Here is a 12,009-nt window from a genome sequence, read left to right as displayed (position 1 = left end):
CCGTGTGGGCCGTGGGCAACTAAGCGTTCAAGCGTCTTTAGCTGTCTAAGGGTGGTAGTGTAGAAATTGGTTTTCAACATGACATCCTGGGAGTTTTTCACCTTCTGCTAAGAATTTAGAATTTGTGAACATGTAGTAATTGTGCACACATATTTAAGGCTGCGTCAAACAAAATGATACTTATGAACCATTTAGAGTTATTGAGATAATCGAGCCCAATTGATTTTCACACTTACTGGTAACCGAAACAGTGACATTTATTGTATCGAAAAAACTGTAAAGCTACCCTTATTCAATTGCTTTTAACAAGAGCTTTTAAATAACACTTAAATTTTTAAAATTGAAAAAATATTGAGCTCACAACACTATCGTCATTTCGAGGGCCCATAAATGGAGATAATATTTTTGAGCGACCACAACTTCTTCAGTTTTAAGGGCTCAAAAGATAGAGGAGGCGCCCGATTCGTACTTAGGTTCATAAGTATCATTTTTTTTACTCAGACAAGTAGGACTACCAGCAATATCACAGTTACTGTGACAGTAATACTACGTACTATGAGTACTGAATCCAGTACTACTTAATTTTGTAGTACGCTGCTGTGCTTGTATTAATTGTAGTAGTAGAAGTGCTGTTCTGTAATACTGCAGCGAAATAGTATAGGTAGTATTACGTAGTACTTTACTCTAGTACTACAGTACAATGGATACCAATAGGGTGAGGCGGAGCTATTGATATTGATGACTTCCGCTGCAAAATTACGATGAAAACCGCCCGTATTTCGAGAAGCCGACACAAATGTGTTTTTACGAATATGAGTCCCATGAGTCCAACAAGTTAGTTTAAAAAGACAAACGAAAACGTACACGGTTTTAGGCGAGTCTGTAAGTAAACCACTTTAAAAAACACTTGGGACATCCAAATGATGCCTTACAAAATAGCAGTATATATTTTTTGAGCTGGTCAAAAACTAGAAACGAGATGTTTATCCTTACTATTGCAACAGAGAAAGCTATGCGAGCCAAGTCCTAGTAAAGTTTGATAGCGAGGGCATAAAAACAATTTTGGGTCACGTTGTTCGCTAAAGCATCACTTGTGCATCTCGTGAAAGCACCGACATGTGATGGTACCTACCTTAAGGCAGTTCAAGATGACAATCTCTTCGAAGCCGTTGGAGGTTATTTGGATGCATCAAATGAAGTGATACCGGTCGATAGGGCTCCCCCAAAATTTAATTTAAATGGATTTCTACTCTGATCAGAACAAATACCTGCATGGTAGCTCGGAAATCTGCAAATACCAGCACCAAAACGTGATCGTGCTACTAGCGTAATGGCTTCGGGAAGAACTTGCTCCTCGAGCGTTGGGAAGGCATCAGAGAAGCGTCAGAACATGGCTAAGGTTGTGAAAGTTGGCAAACTGAGTTTAAGTCAGCGGCACCGGTTTGCCGATATCTTAAGAGCAGAAATCTAAAAATAAATTTTGTGAAATAATAGACAAATCCATAAATAATTTATCAAATTGTGACCACCCTCTGAGTACTTCAATAAGTTATTTCTTGTCCAGAAACTTTTCATTTCCAGTAAATATATTTTTGAGGAGAGCTGCCGGTCTGCGTGAGGCGATTGTGAAATCAAAAAGTACGCTGCTGATCGATATGGAAGCACTGGATAAAACTGTGAGCAGCAATACATCAGCTACTATTGGCCTTGTAGGTCAGCGCTCAGTCGATGTGATCAGCCGGCGTTTTGTTAGATTTGGAAATGGCACCGGGTTCATCAGCCGCTATGCTCTTGCCATTGTTGGATGCTCTGCGTTATTCAAAAATGTTCTTCCATCGTGAGGAAAGACTCGAATGATGCGATGGACGGGTGGAGCTTGAAATGCACTTACTTGCTTGCATTCGGGAAGGTGGACTTACTTGTCTTTGAAGATGGAAATTAAGAAAGTTGACTTACTGAGAATCGTTGTAGATAACCCAAAGAAGCTACCAGTTATACTTAGTTAAGGAGGTGGGCGAACGTATTACAATGAAAGGGGTCGACAGTTGCAACGTGTTGCCGAGCTCACATTACCAATAACACTTACAATAAACAGGTAAAACAATAGAAGCATCATGAATTGGAGAGGGGCCGAGCGCAGCGACAGATGTGTATTGAGTTCCTCACTGCATAGCAGTAGTTCATCCTTCAGCGCACCACAGTCACTGAAAGACGTGTTGCCACCTGCTGCTTAAACAAAGAGAGGCAATACTGCAGATTGCCGTCGTGCGCTTCTTGAGAGCAATCCACTTCCCGTCCGCGAGAAGGAAAAGCCGATAGCAGTAGACCTAGCAATTACTTGAGCTTCTTCTTGATGCGCAGCTGGTTGCTGTGGCCGCATTTTTTCTTGCGGCAGTTGGTGGCACGGGGCGGGAGACGCGCGTAGCAGATACGGCAGATCTGTTTCTCGCAGTTGGTCTTCTTGGCCAGGGCGGCGAGCGTGGGCTCAATCGCACCACCACGCAGACGCAGCACCAAGTGGAGGGTCGACTCTGTTGTTAGGAGCATATAGGAAGATTAGCACACCGGTTTTACTGTTATAAACTCGATCGATGGATGTCGCACCTTTCTGGATTTGGTAGTCCGAGAAGGGTGGCTCGCTTCCTAGGAAAGGTCTTTCCAGCGAAGAATCCAAACGTGTGTGTTCAGGCCGGGTTTCCCTTCCTTGTGCCGAAATTTTTGGCTGGACACTTTCCAAAGGGCTTTCGGGGCGGCTTCCACGTTCCAGCGAGAGTGGTTTTTTTCCCCTCAGAGTTTTTTACCAAGAATAATATTTGCATGTTTCCCTGTAATATGCCAACGATAAAGTGTCCTGTCAGCTTTCAAATTCGTCGCGAAAATCTGTACTCTCGTCGCCAATCCGTCGTCTATAGACGCCCCTGCTGCCCTGTATCAACTCAGTGCCGAGTGTGCTTATTCTCAGTCTGTATGGCGAGTCTGAAAGACCTGCTTGCATGGGGTTCTCATTTACGAGCCTGTGGCTCCTTGCTGGGTGCAAGAAAGCGCCTGTAGACGACGAACTAGGCAACCAGAGCGGCCTCATTGACGCCCCAACGCACCTTTCCTCTCGCAAAATGAATGCCCACTGGAGGAGGTCGCAAAGGTTTCGGACCAACCAAGTCAAAGCATACAAAAGCGAAGTCAAGCACCCGCAGCACTATCGGCCAGTCATAAGAGAGGAAAAATGGCAAACGGCGAATGACGGTCCGCGGTTCATCTGACCGGTTCGCGAGGGGTAGGGCAATTCAAGTGCTTGTTAAGTTCGAAAATGGCACATATCGATTATCCTAGAAAGAAGAGACTGCTATTGAATATCGGCTGCACACGCTTTACTCTACGCTTTGCCAAAGCGTATCAACAAATACGACGAAGTGTTTATACTATCGAAGCCGTACAGCTCAGTCGTGCCAAAACTTAACTTACGTCTTTAGGCGAAGAAATTTTTACCAGGATCGTGGCCGCGGGCTGTTTGCTAAAAACTATTAGCATCCAAGACATTTTAAAGCCGCAGATTGAGTTTTTTTACTGTTGACTACGAATCCAGAGTCAGTTTAGTGCTTCGTAGCATCTTGACAAACATCTAACCGTGAAACGAGAACCAGCACTGATTCGAATTCTCGATTCGGCTCCAATCGACGTAGGATTTAAGGTACCAGTGGACATAGGCTTTACAGCGACATTCATGATCCTCGCCGCTGTTTCTTCGAGCTATACTAGCTTTGTTTGCTATTGTAAATATCGCTGTCATTATGGGGTAAAAGGATAATGTTATCCGCTCATAGAACTGGCTCGCTAGTCGCCAAACAAATGAATGCCTGCGATGACACACCAGGCGAGATATTGGGAGTGACATTCAGATAAGAACTTGTAACGCACAAATGACATCCACTGTGATTCCTTAGGCTCGCTGCCTTCTACGTAACGGACTCACTTAGTCTTTGAGTCAGAGAGAAAGACTATTATTACATGCACCAGTCAGACTATTACTGTATGCACCAGTGTACAATGGTCTGTCGGTTGTCTGTCGGCTGTTACAGCCCGAGCAACCGGGTACGGAGAGAGAGATGTACCAGTTAATCGGGGCTGATAGCGCTCGCCCCGAGTGTTAAACCAGCTTTAACCTAAAAAAATATAAATATATTACATGCACCTGATTGGTAAACAGCTTCAGCTTAATTGTGTGGGCCACCCAAGTTGAAGTTACATTCGCTCGCATTGGACCTTGGAGGATATGTGCAATGCAGAACTCGTCGCGGCCACCATCGACGACGGGTCCGTTTCTAGGAAGTGGTTGTACTCTATTCGTCGTGTCTGCGAAGCTCGCCTCTGCAGAGTCAGCGTGGTTCAAGCACAAATGCACGCGCTGAAATTGACTTTTGTACTTCAAGGCCGTACCGACACTCTTGGCTGCTTTAACAAGGACATGGACCGCCGGACCCCGAGGGAAGGTTGCTAAATGTACTTGCCTGATGCTCAAAACCACAGTACACATTTAGTTACTGAGCTGGTTGGGTGGAGATGGAAGATTGCTTAGGGTCCCGTTTGAACTCAGCCAACCTGATCCGCGAGTGCCCTACTTGGATCGCCGGGACAGTTGCCGTTACATGAAGTAGCCCCGAATTACTTCACGAGGACGGCGCGTCAACATATCACCTCAGTAAGCCAGCTGTGCAACACAAGCCACCTTTTGCCCAAGCCACAACTGAATTCAACGGCTTTCAGGCAAAGAGGAGGTTCTGAGACGAATAGAGTGTGAATTGCACTGATGGAAAAGCTCTTTACAAAAATAGGATCTCCATCATACTTACCGACACCGGCCGAGGTGCTTGACGGCGTGCGATGGCTGCGCGAGAACCCGGCGATCGCCGCCGGTGTAGTGGTGGGGATTACCAGCTACTCAGTAGCCAAGTACTATGAGTACGGCGAGGATAGTGACGGAGAGAACGACGAAGACAACCCAGCTAATGGCCAAGTAATACAGGATGAGATTGCAAGGTCCGTGACTGCGCTGCACCTCGGACTGCTCAAGATCGACACGAAGAAGGACCTTCGACATAGCGCCGCCGACAGCTCCGCCAGTACAGAGTCGTCTATCGGTAGCTCAGGTGGACTCCGCTCGCGCGCCAGCTCCATCTTCGACAAGGCCCATCACGAGGTTCGTCTCAAACCGTTACCAGGAGCTCGCACCACATCGTCACAATGCTAACTCTCGTGTGTTTCGCAGGACATGCAATTTCAAGAGCATACCGGCGAGCAAGTCTGGTCCTGTTTGCACGAAGGAAAATGTCCACCAGGAGAAGAGTGCAACGACCCCGCGTGGGGCTGGTTTGCACCTGCCAGCAATTCATCTTCAACTCGTTAATTGATCACAAGACCAAGCAAAACAATATTTATGCATTCACTTAACGCTGAGGAACTACGTACCAGTTCTTTCACATCCAGCATTAGAGCCTGGTTAACTACAGTAAAACCCCAGGCAAATGTCCATTGTTAAAATATACCAGGTGCATCACCTTCTCATTCACGTACAGTGCAACATGCACATTTGCAACCGAGTACTTGCCGACTTCATGGCTACAGTTATTGACAGCTTTACGTAGCTTACACCAGCTGTCTGACAGCGTACCACATTCTAGGTACATGGCTTGCCAAAACATGCGGCCACCAATTGTTTACTTCAGCAACTACTATACCACCCGGACACCATGACGTACTACCGATTCGGGCAGCGGCTCAAGATGACCCGCGCAGTGGCCAGGGCAATGGCACGCTCCTCTGCGGGCAAGCAAAACTCAGCTACTATCGAGAAACTGGTGCAGACCAGCAAGAATCGCTTCGGCAGCGCCGTATGTTGCGTGCATTGCAATGCGGTTTTAGGACTTGTAATGGCTTGCTAACTGCGTAATGTTGAACGCAATAGGTGGCTCGACCGCTTGGTGCTGCGCTTGCGACGTTCCTGGACTCGGGAGTTGCGTTCAACACATCGTCCGAGTTCCTGTACTTCGACGGCGAAGATGACGACGGAACGTAAGTGTTTTTCTTTTGCATATGGAGAAGTTGATGCTCCACGTGGCGCTCGACTAGTTTTGCTTTGGTGCATGCTATCAATTGAGAAACTGGGGAGCGTATTGCGTGGTGCATCAATGCTCTACTACTTTTTGTGTTCTGGGAGTTTTCGGCGATCTGACGACTGAGCAGTTAATATCCGCTGTGCTTCCATGCAAATAGATAACAGGCCGATCGAGTACCAGTACATACACAGCACAGACGATCGGCCGGCAAGGAGAAGCTCAAATGGTCGCAGGAGAGTGCGAGCAGTAGCGAGAAATGATGATACGTAGACCAACAGCACTGCGCGATAGATAGATTAAGAGATTTTTGTTTGACCTTGACCCAAACCAGACTTGCAATTCGTACTTCACTTCACTTCATCTCGCTCTTGCCGATGTACTCATCAGCGTTTTCACTGTACTTAAAATTTGTATCATCGCCGATTACTCAAACTCAAATCTCCACCCTACAATTTCCAAGACCTCAATACGCGCTGACCTGTAGACGATAATGGCGGATACGACTGAGCTGCGCGTGAGCGACAACTTCCCGCGAGTGCCTAAGCCCTGTGAGAAGGTGGCGACCAAAGTTCTTCGCGTGTTTCTACGAGCACGGCAAGCCGCCCTGTGGTGAATTCCAACACCGAGGTGGGCAATGTGGCGCTCGAGAAGTGCAAAGACGCGCTGCTAGCCTACAACGCTTGTGTGGACACTGAGATAGCCAAGAACCCCAAGGAGCTATTCCGCGTACCGGAAGCCTACCGCACGCGCGAGTAACTAAAAGAATGGCCTAAAACACCAGCAATAATTGGAATCAAGGTGTTGGGGGCTGTGCTTTGAAATAGTTGTATCATCCTGTTACGAGTTGCAGACACCACTGAATTAACGTGAAAAACGGATGAGTCGGCGAGCGAGGCACATGCAAACCCACTTCAATTTGCGTGTTTGGAAGAGTTGGCAATTAAAGAGGATACACCAGCCACGAGGAGAGATCGATTTGTGCTGTACGTGCTCACTTGCTCGCCTGCTTGATCAAGCCTCCCTCGTCCACTTTGCATCTGTATTCTTGTAGAAAGCTGCAGCGTCCAAGATTTTTTTCTGTCTTTAGATGACAGCATCTTACTGCGTGTCCTTCTCCCAGTCGAGGTTGGCGATTTCGTCGTCGATCTCCTCCTCCACCTCCGGGTACATGGCCGTCACCTCATCCATAGTCGTGGCCAGCGTCGTGCGGGTCTCCTCCATCAAACCGATGAGCTCCTTGAGCTCCTCAATGCGGGCCTTCGAGTCCGTCACCTTCTCGTTCAGCTGGGCGAACTGTACTCAGCCCATATATAACATAATTAAATAGTCAGTATCAGCTATAATTGCAATACCATTTTTTGTAGCCCAACGTACGAGCTTGTCGACCGTCTCCTGCTCGTTCAAACGCAGCTCCTCCGGAAGGTCAGCCGACTTGGCAGAGGCGTCCAGCTCCTCGGGAGTGATGGTCGGGAAGGAGATGCTCTTGTAGTTAGCCTCCATGGCGTCCACCAGCTCCTTGTTCTTGATGACCGAGCGGTAGTAATCGAAGTCGATCGCCTCAGGCTCCTTCACGTAGTTACGGGCCTCGGCGGCGACCTGGCCGTGCACGTCACGGAGGCTGTCCAGGGCAGCGCGGGCACGCGGGTCAGTCAGCTTCTGCGAGATGGCGGTCCACTCGATGGCACGCGTCTGCAGCGCGCGGCGCACAACTTGCTTGCGTAGCTGGAGCATCTTAGCGAAAGGCGGCGAAGGCTAATGTAGAGCCTGCCCCCTTGATTGAATTCAGGGGTGGAGAGTAAATTACTACTGAAAACACATACCTTGCTATCCACACAGCATCTAAATATAAATGTGGATTCAAAACACATTTAGGAGACCTTATGAAAGATGATATTCGAATTGCCCAGTTTATTTGCTAGTCACTGCAATTCGATGATGCAATTCGTCATTGAATTGTAGCTCGCAACAAAGGCATTATTAAGGGCCCACACTCATCAACTTGCGGTGCAGTGGCAACTAACGTGAAGCAGTCAAGATGAACGCGTTCCCGATGGAGACAGGCTGGCAGAAGATGCAGCGCCGCTGCCGAGAGGAGCCGCTGGTGCCACTAGGCTGTCTGGCCACGGCAGGAGTGCTGATTGGCGGCTTGGCCTCGTTCCGCCGCGCCGCCGACGCCGCCACACAACAGAAATTCATGCGTCTACGTGTAATTGCCCAAGGCGCCACCGTCGTGGCCCTGTCGCTCGGCGGATTCATTGCCATCAAACCAGACGAGGACAACCATGACACCAAGCACTAAACAATGTGAGAAAAAGGTGTCAAGTTGAAGCAATAGCACAAGAGAATTATAATGGACTCCGTGATTACCAGGCGGTATTGGGCACTCGTGGTTTATTTTTATTTAAGCTAAAAAGAACATGAAGAAGATGAGAAAAACCAATAAGATAGCGGAGATCTTGAGCGCCAGCAGTCTATTGTTCGACAGGCTCGAGAAGTATTTGAGCAGCTCGTGCTCGCCGCTGCTCACGTTCACCAGCGACTCCTCCACATTGTCATCGATTCTGTAGCACAGCATTAGCCAATCATACACCTGTCAGATCCTCCAATGCGACACAATAACCTCTGAAGTAAGCACAAACCTCCTCACGAGGTCTCCCTGCTCGTGTATCAACGTCGACAGTCGTCCGAAAAGCTGTCCGATGTCCACAATATGACTTTCAATCTGGGACACAGCTTCTGCTCTCGACTCGGTGTAGTTCTGTTGCTCTGCCACGATTTGCTCCTGTGTCATGGTGGTGATAAGAGGCTGAATCTCTGTGTTCCCACTGTCCTCCGTACTAAATCCTGGACGCGGCAGTGTGTTGGACAGGTTGACTTCCTGCAGACTACCGGTGTGGCTATTGTTACTTCTCGGGGGCTGAGGAGCCTTGAAGGCCAGGGGCTTGCCCAATGCACTGGACGCCGTCTTGCCATATCTAGCACGTCGACTCTGTTGCAGCTTCATATTCTCCTGTCTGACTTCCAAAATGTCCTTGAACCCCCTGGTCGTGGCCATGAGGTCGGATTTCATCAAAGAGACGATGGCATCCGAGTGCTTGGCGGCTTGTCTCGAGGGCGCAGACTGCCGCTTATTATTCATGTATTCCTGAAGGTTGTCCAGCTGCATATTGATGTCTGTAATATCCTTCTTCACTAACGCTGCCAGCTCATTAATGGCCTCAGTTGGATCATTGAACATGTTGTTCTGCCGCACCACTACGTACGTCACTATTATGTTAGCATCCGTGGGTCAATTTTCTACAGCAAGTATCCACGTACATTGTGTGAGCTGCTGTAGCCTCTTGGAGGCCTGGTACACTTCCTTGGAGATGTCTGAGGCTGCAGCGTTGAACTGTGCGTTCTCTTGAAGTGGCGTGTGCACAGATTTCTATGACGTGGGCAGTAAAGTTTTGTAAGCTAAATGCAGCGAGCAGAGGCAATGGGAGGTGATCATTACGAGATGTGAGACAATAGTCGTACCTGCAGGGCGGGGCTTCTTCCCTTTGCAGCTGCATAGTGCTGGCAGAGCTGCGCGAAGTCAGCAGTGCGGTTCGCCGCCATGGACAGGAATTCCTTATCGAGAGGAGTTCCGTGGTGTGTCGCACACTGATTAAGTCCTGACCAACCTGTTTAAACGGATAGCTGCCGCTGCCCTATGTCACTATCGGATATACCAGTATATTAGATAGTGAGGGATGGCACTGAAAAATAGACTGCAATATGTAAGATCGGATTTTTATTAGTGGTGGCTTTCATTTCAACTATGGATTGATATGATTGGTCCGACACAATTCTTTGCAGATTTGCAACAAAACGCCCTGAAGAAGATGTTTTGTTGGTTTTGGTTGGCCCACCACCACCAACTCGTCAATGGAGCACCGTGAGGTCCTGGTCGCAGTATCTACAGCCGCAGCTGCTGCTGCACAAGCTACTGCCACGGCCCAACGAGCACCTCCAGAATATATCCTAACGCTCCACAACATCGACTTTGACGTGATGCTCGCTCAAGACGAGTATGACGCTTGGTTTCGTCGTCATCTTCGCTGCAGTCAAGCGTCATTTCGAGCCATCTACTCCATTCTTCGTGGCGTTCTACAAGGTTACACTGTCGACAAATACAACAAACTGTGGTGTAGTGATTTCTCCGTGGTTGCGGATTATCACCCGTCGACAAAGACGTGACACCGCCCAAGTTGTTCAAGCGACGAACCCTCGGTCGGGTGATGTACGGAGACGCCAAGGTGCAAGGGACTCGACGGCGTCACCTCCGAGTTTTCAACAAATATCGGATACGGCCCTATGTCACTGAATCCAGGCTGTCCTTATTATTAATAATGGACTGGCCGTATTCGCATTCAGCGGACCATCTACGGTACGAACCCTCAGTGGCGGTTGGGATGAGTTCGCGGAATACTCAGCGACCTTTGGAAGACACGCTAACCGTCTGGGACAGGGCGCGGACCGTTAAAGATGCTCATGCGACAGTGCAGACGACGCTTGGCATGCAAGAAGATCCATAACGGATCATTGTTCACTTGATATTTGTATACTTGATTAGGACTTCTTATTAGGAATAGACCCGAAAGGGTAAGCTTAAATACAGAACAGAATTTCCACTCAAGCACACAGAGCGACGTCCGGCTTCAAGGTAAGCGTCAGGTCAAGCTTGTTTGAGTGTGTTATGCCTGTCGGTGAACTCGAAGCTCTGTAGCGAGGGTTCATCCGGCAAGGCCAAGAGACTTTGTGTATTGGCCGATTATTATCGGGAGGTTCTACGTGACGGCTTATTGTTGCCTATTTGCACGACTGGGAGTGCTTGAATTGCCTCCCTTTTTATTTCTTCCAGCCGAGTGTTGAACACTCGGTGATCTCGTAAAAGGCTTACCCGTGCCTGGTACCCTTCCGCTGTTGGGACCACGAGGATTCAAAACACCTGCTAGCTTTGCTCGTGCTAGTAGCGTGTTCTTATTTTACTGGTTGGCCTATATAAGTAGTTTACAAGGTCCAGTTTGTCCCGGTGCAAGGGCAGAACTGGGGTCTTCAGGTCCGCCCGAACGATCGTTTACTATCCTAGTAGACGTATTGTTGTGGGAACATCCTAACTACATCTGTAGCTAGAGTTCACGTGGGATTTCCAGCACCACAACTGGTGCCGCGACCCGGGAGCAGATTGTGACCATTGTGAGCTGTTTGTATGGCCTTCCAGTTTACGAGCTACCAAGAGAAGAAGAACAAGAAAAAGACAAGAAACATGGCGAAAGGACAACCGACGGTACCAGTTACGCCTGCCAAGTCTGGCGGGGCTCGCAACGAGAGTTCAAGACCGGCTGCGCGCTTTGCAGCCGGCACCGAGCTTTCAGTGAGCTTCGACGACGAAGCAGACATCGGTCCTGACGCCCACGATTATGAAGATTACGAAGACAAGACGCCGGCTCCAGAGCCGGGCGCAGCGACGCCGGAAACGGCCACGCTATCATCGGGGCTGAGCGGGACGACCAGGTCCCTTTCGAGGAACCTCGCCGACGAGCTCGATGATGTTGCGGGACCGGAACCGGCCTATGATGATTATGACGAGGGGACCGAGGGTTCTAAGCCTTCGGTGGCGAGTGCAAAGCATTCAGCACTGCTGAAGGCACCTCGCCCACCTATCAACGGTGATACACCAGCCGCCAAGCGCGTTTTCGACCGCGTACAAGCGCTGATGCAGAATGATGAGTGGATGCAGCTGTTCAAGCCCATCCCCAAGAAAAAAGCCGACTGGCCTGCGCTTGCGCAGGAACTTCAATACCCAGTCAACTCGGTTTCGACTAGCCAAGTCACCGAGGATTCAGTTTCGCTACTGCTGTCGCTGAGGTTCGAG

General features: G+C 48.9%; 5 protein-coding genes across 5 annotated transcripts; 2 read left to right on the top strand and 3 right to left on the bottom strand.

Moving 5' to 3' along the window:
• Nucleotides 1-2,119: 2,119 nt before the first annotated feature.
• On the bottom strand, nt 2,120-3,702 carry PITG_09552 (uncharacterized protein; the record flags this gene model as incomplete). The annotated part of the gene is made up of 6 exons (XM_002903139.1): nt 2,120-2,531; nt 2,802-2,825; nt 2,887-2,906; nt 3,099-3,124; nt 3,463-3,504; nt 3,625-3,702. The coding sequence occupies 6 exons, from the start codon at nt 3,700-3,702 to the stop codon at nt 2,335-2,337; spliced, it is 387 nt and encodes a 128-aa protein (XP_002903185.1).
• Nucleotides 3,703-4,751: 1,049 nt separating this feature from the next.
• On the top strand, nt 4,752-5,443 carry PITG_09551 (uncharacterized protein; the record flags this gene model as incomplete). The annotated part of the gene is made up of 2 exons (XM_002903138.1): nt 4,752-5,194; nt 5,264-5,443. The coding sequence occupies 2 exons, from the start codon at nt 4,805-4,807 to the stop codon at nt 5,399-5,401; spliced, it is 528 nt and encodes a 175-aa protein (XP_002903184.1).
• Nucleotides 5,444-7,134: 1,691 nt separating this feature from the next.
• Nucleotides 7,135-7,882, bottom strand: PITG_09550 (uncharacterized protein; the record flags this gene model as incomplete). The annotated part of the gene is made up of 2 exons (XM_002903137.1): nt 7,135-7,403; nt 7,485-7,882. 2 exons carry the CDS (start codon nt 7,839-7,841, stop codon nt 7,209-7,211), a joined length of 552 nt encoding a protein of 183 aa, XP_002903183.1.
• A 263-nt stretch (nt 7,883-8,145) lies between these two features.
• On the top strand, nt 8,146-8,409 carry PITG_09549 (uncharacterized protein; the record flags this gene model as incomplete). Its single annotated transcript, XM_002903136.1, has 1 exon — nt 8,146-8,409. The coding sequence occupies one exon, from the start codon at nt 8,146-8,148 to the stop codon at nt 8,407-8,409; it is 264 nt and encodes an 87-aa protein (XP_002903182.1).
• A 102-nt stretch (nt 8,410-8,511) lies between these two features.
• PITG_09548 (syntaxin-like protein) lies at nt 8,512-9,733 on the bottom strand (the record flags this gene model as incomplete). Its single annotated transcript, XM_002903135.1, has 4 exons — nt 8,512-8,671; nt 8,750-9,365; nt 9,429-9,537; nt 9,630-9,733. 4 exons carry the CDS (start codon nt 9,708-9,710, stop codon nt 8,512-8,514), a joined length of 966 nt encoding a protein of 321 aa, XP_002903181.1.
• Nucleotides 9,734-12,009: the final 2,276 nt, after the last annotated feature.

The sequence above is a fragment of the Phytophthora infestans genome, genomic scaffold, assembly GCF_000142945.1.
Source record: "Phytophthora infestans T30-4 supercont1.15 genomic scaffold, whole genome shotgun sequence".
In the NCBI taxonomy this organism is placed as follows: Eukaryota; Oomycota; class Peronosporomycetes; order Peronosporales; family Peronosporaceae; genus Phytophthora; species Phytophthora infestans.
Note: the sequence above shows the minus strand (reverse complement) of the source record. Positions and strands in the feature narration are given on the sequence as shown.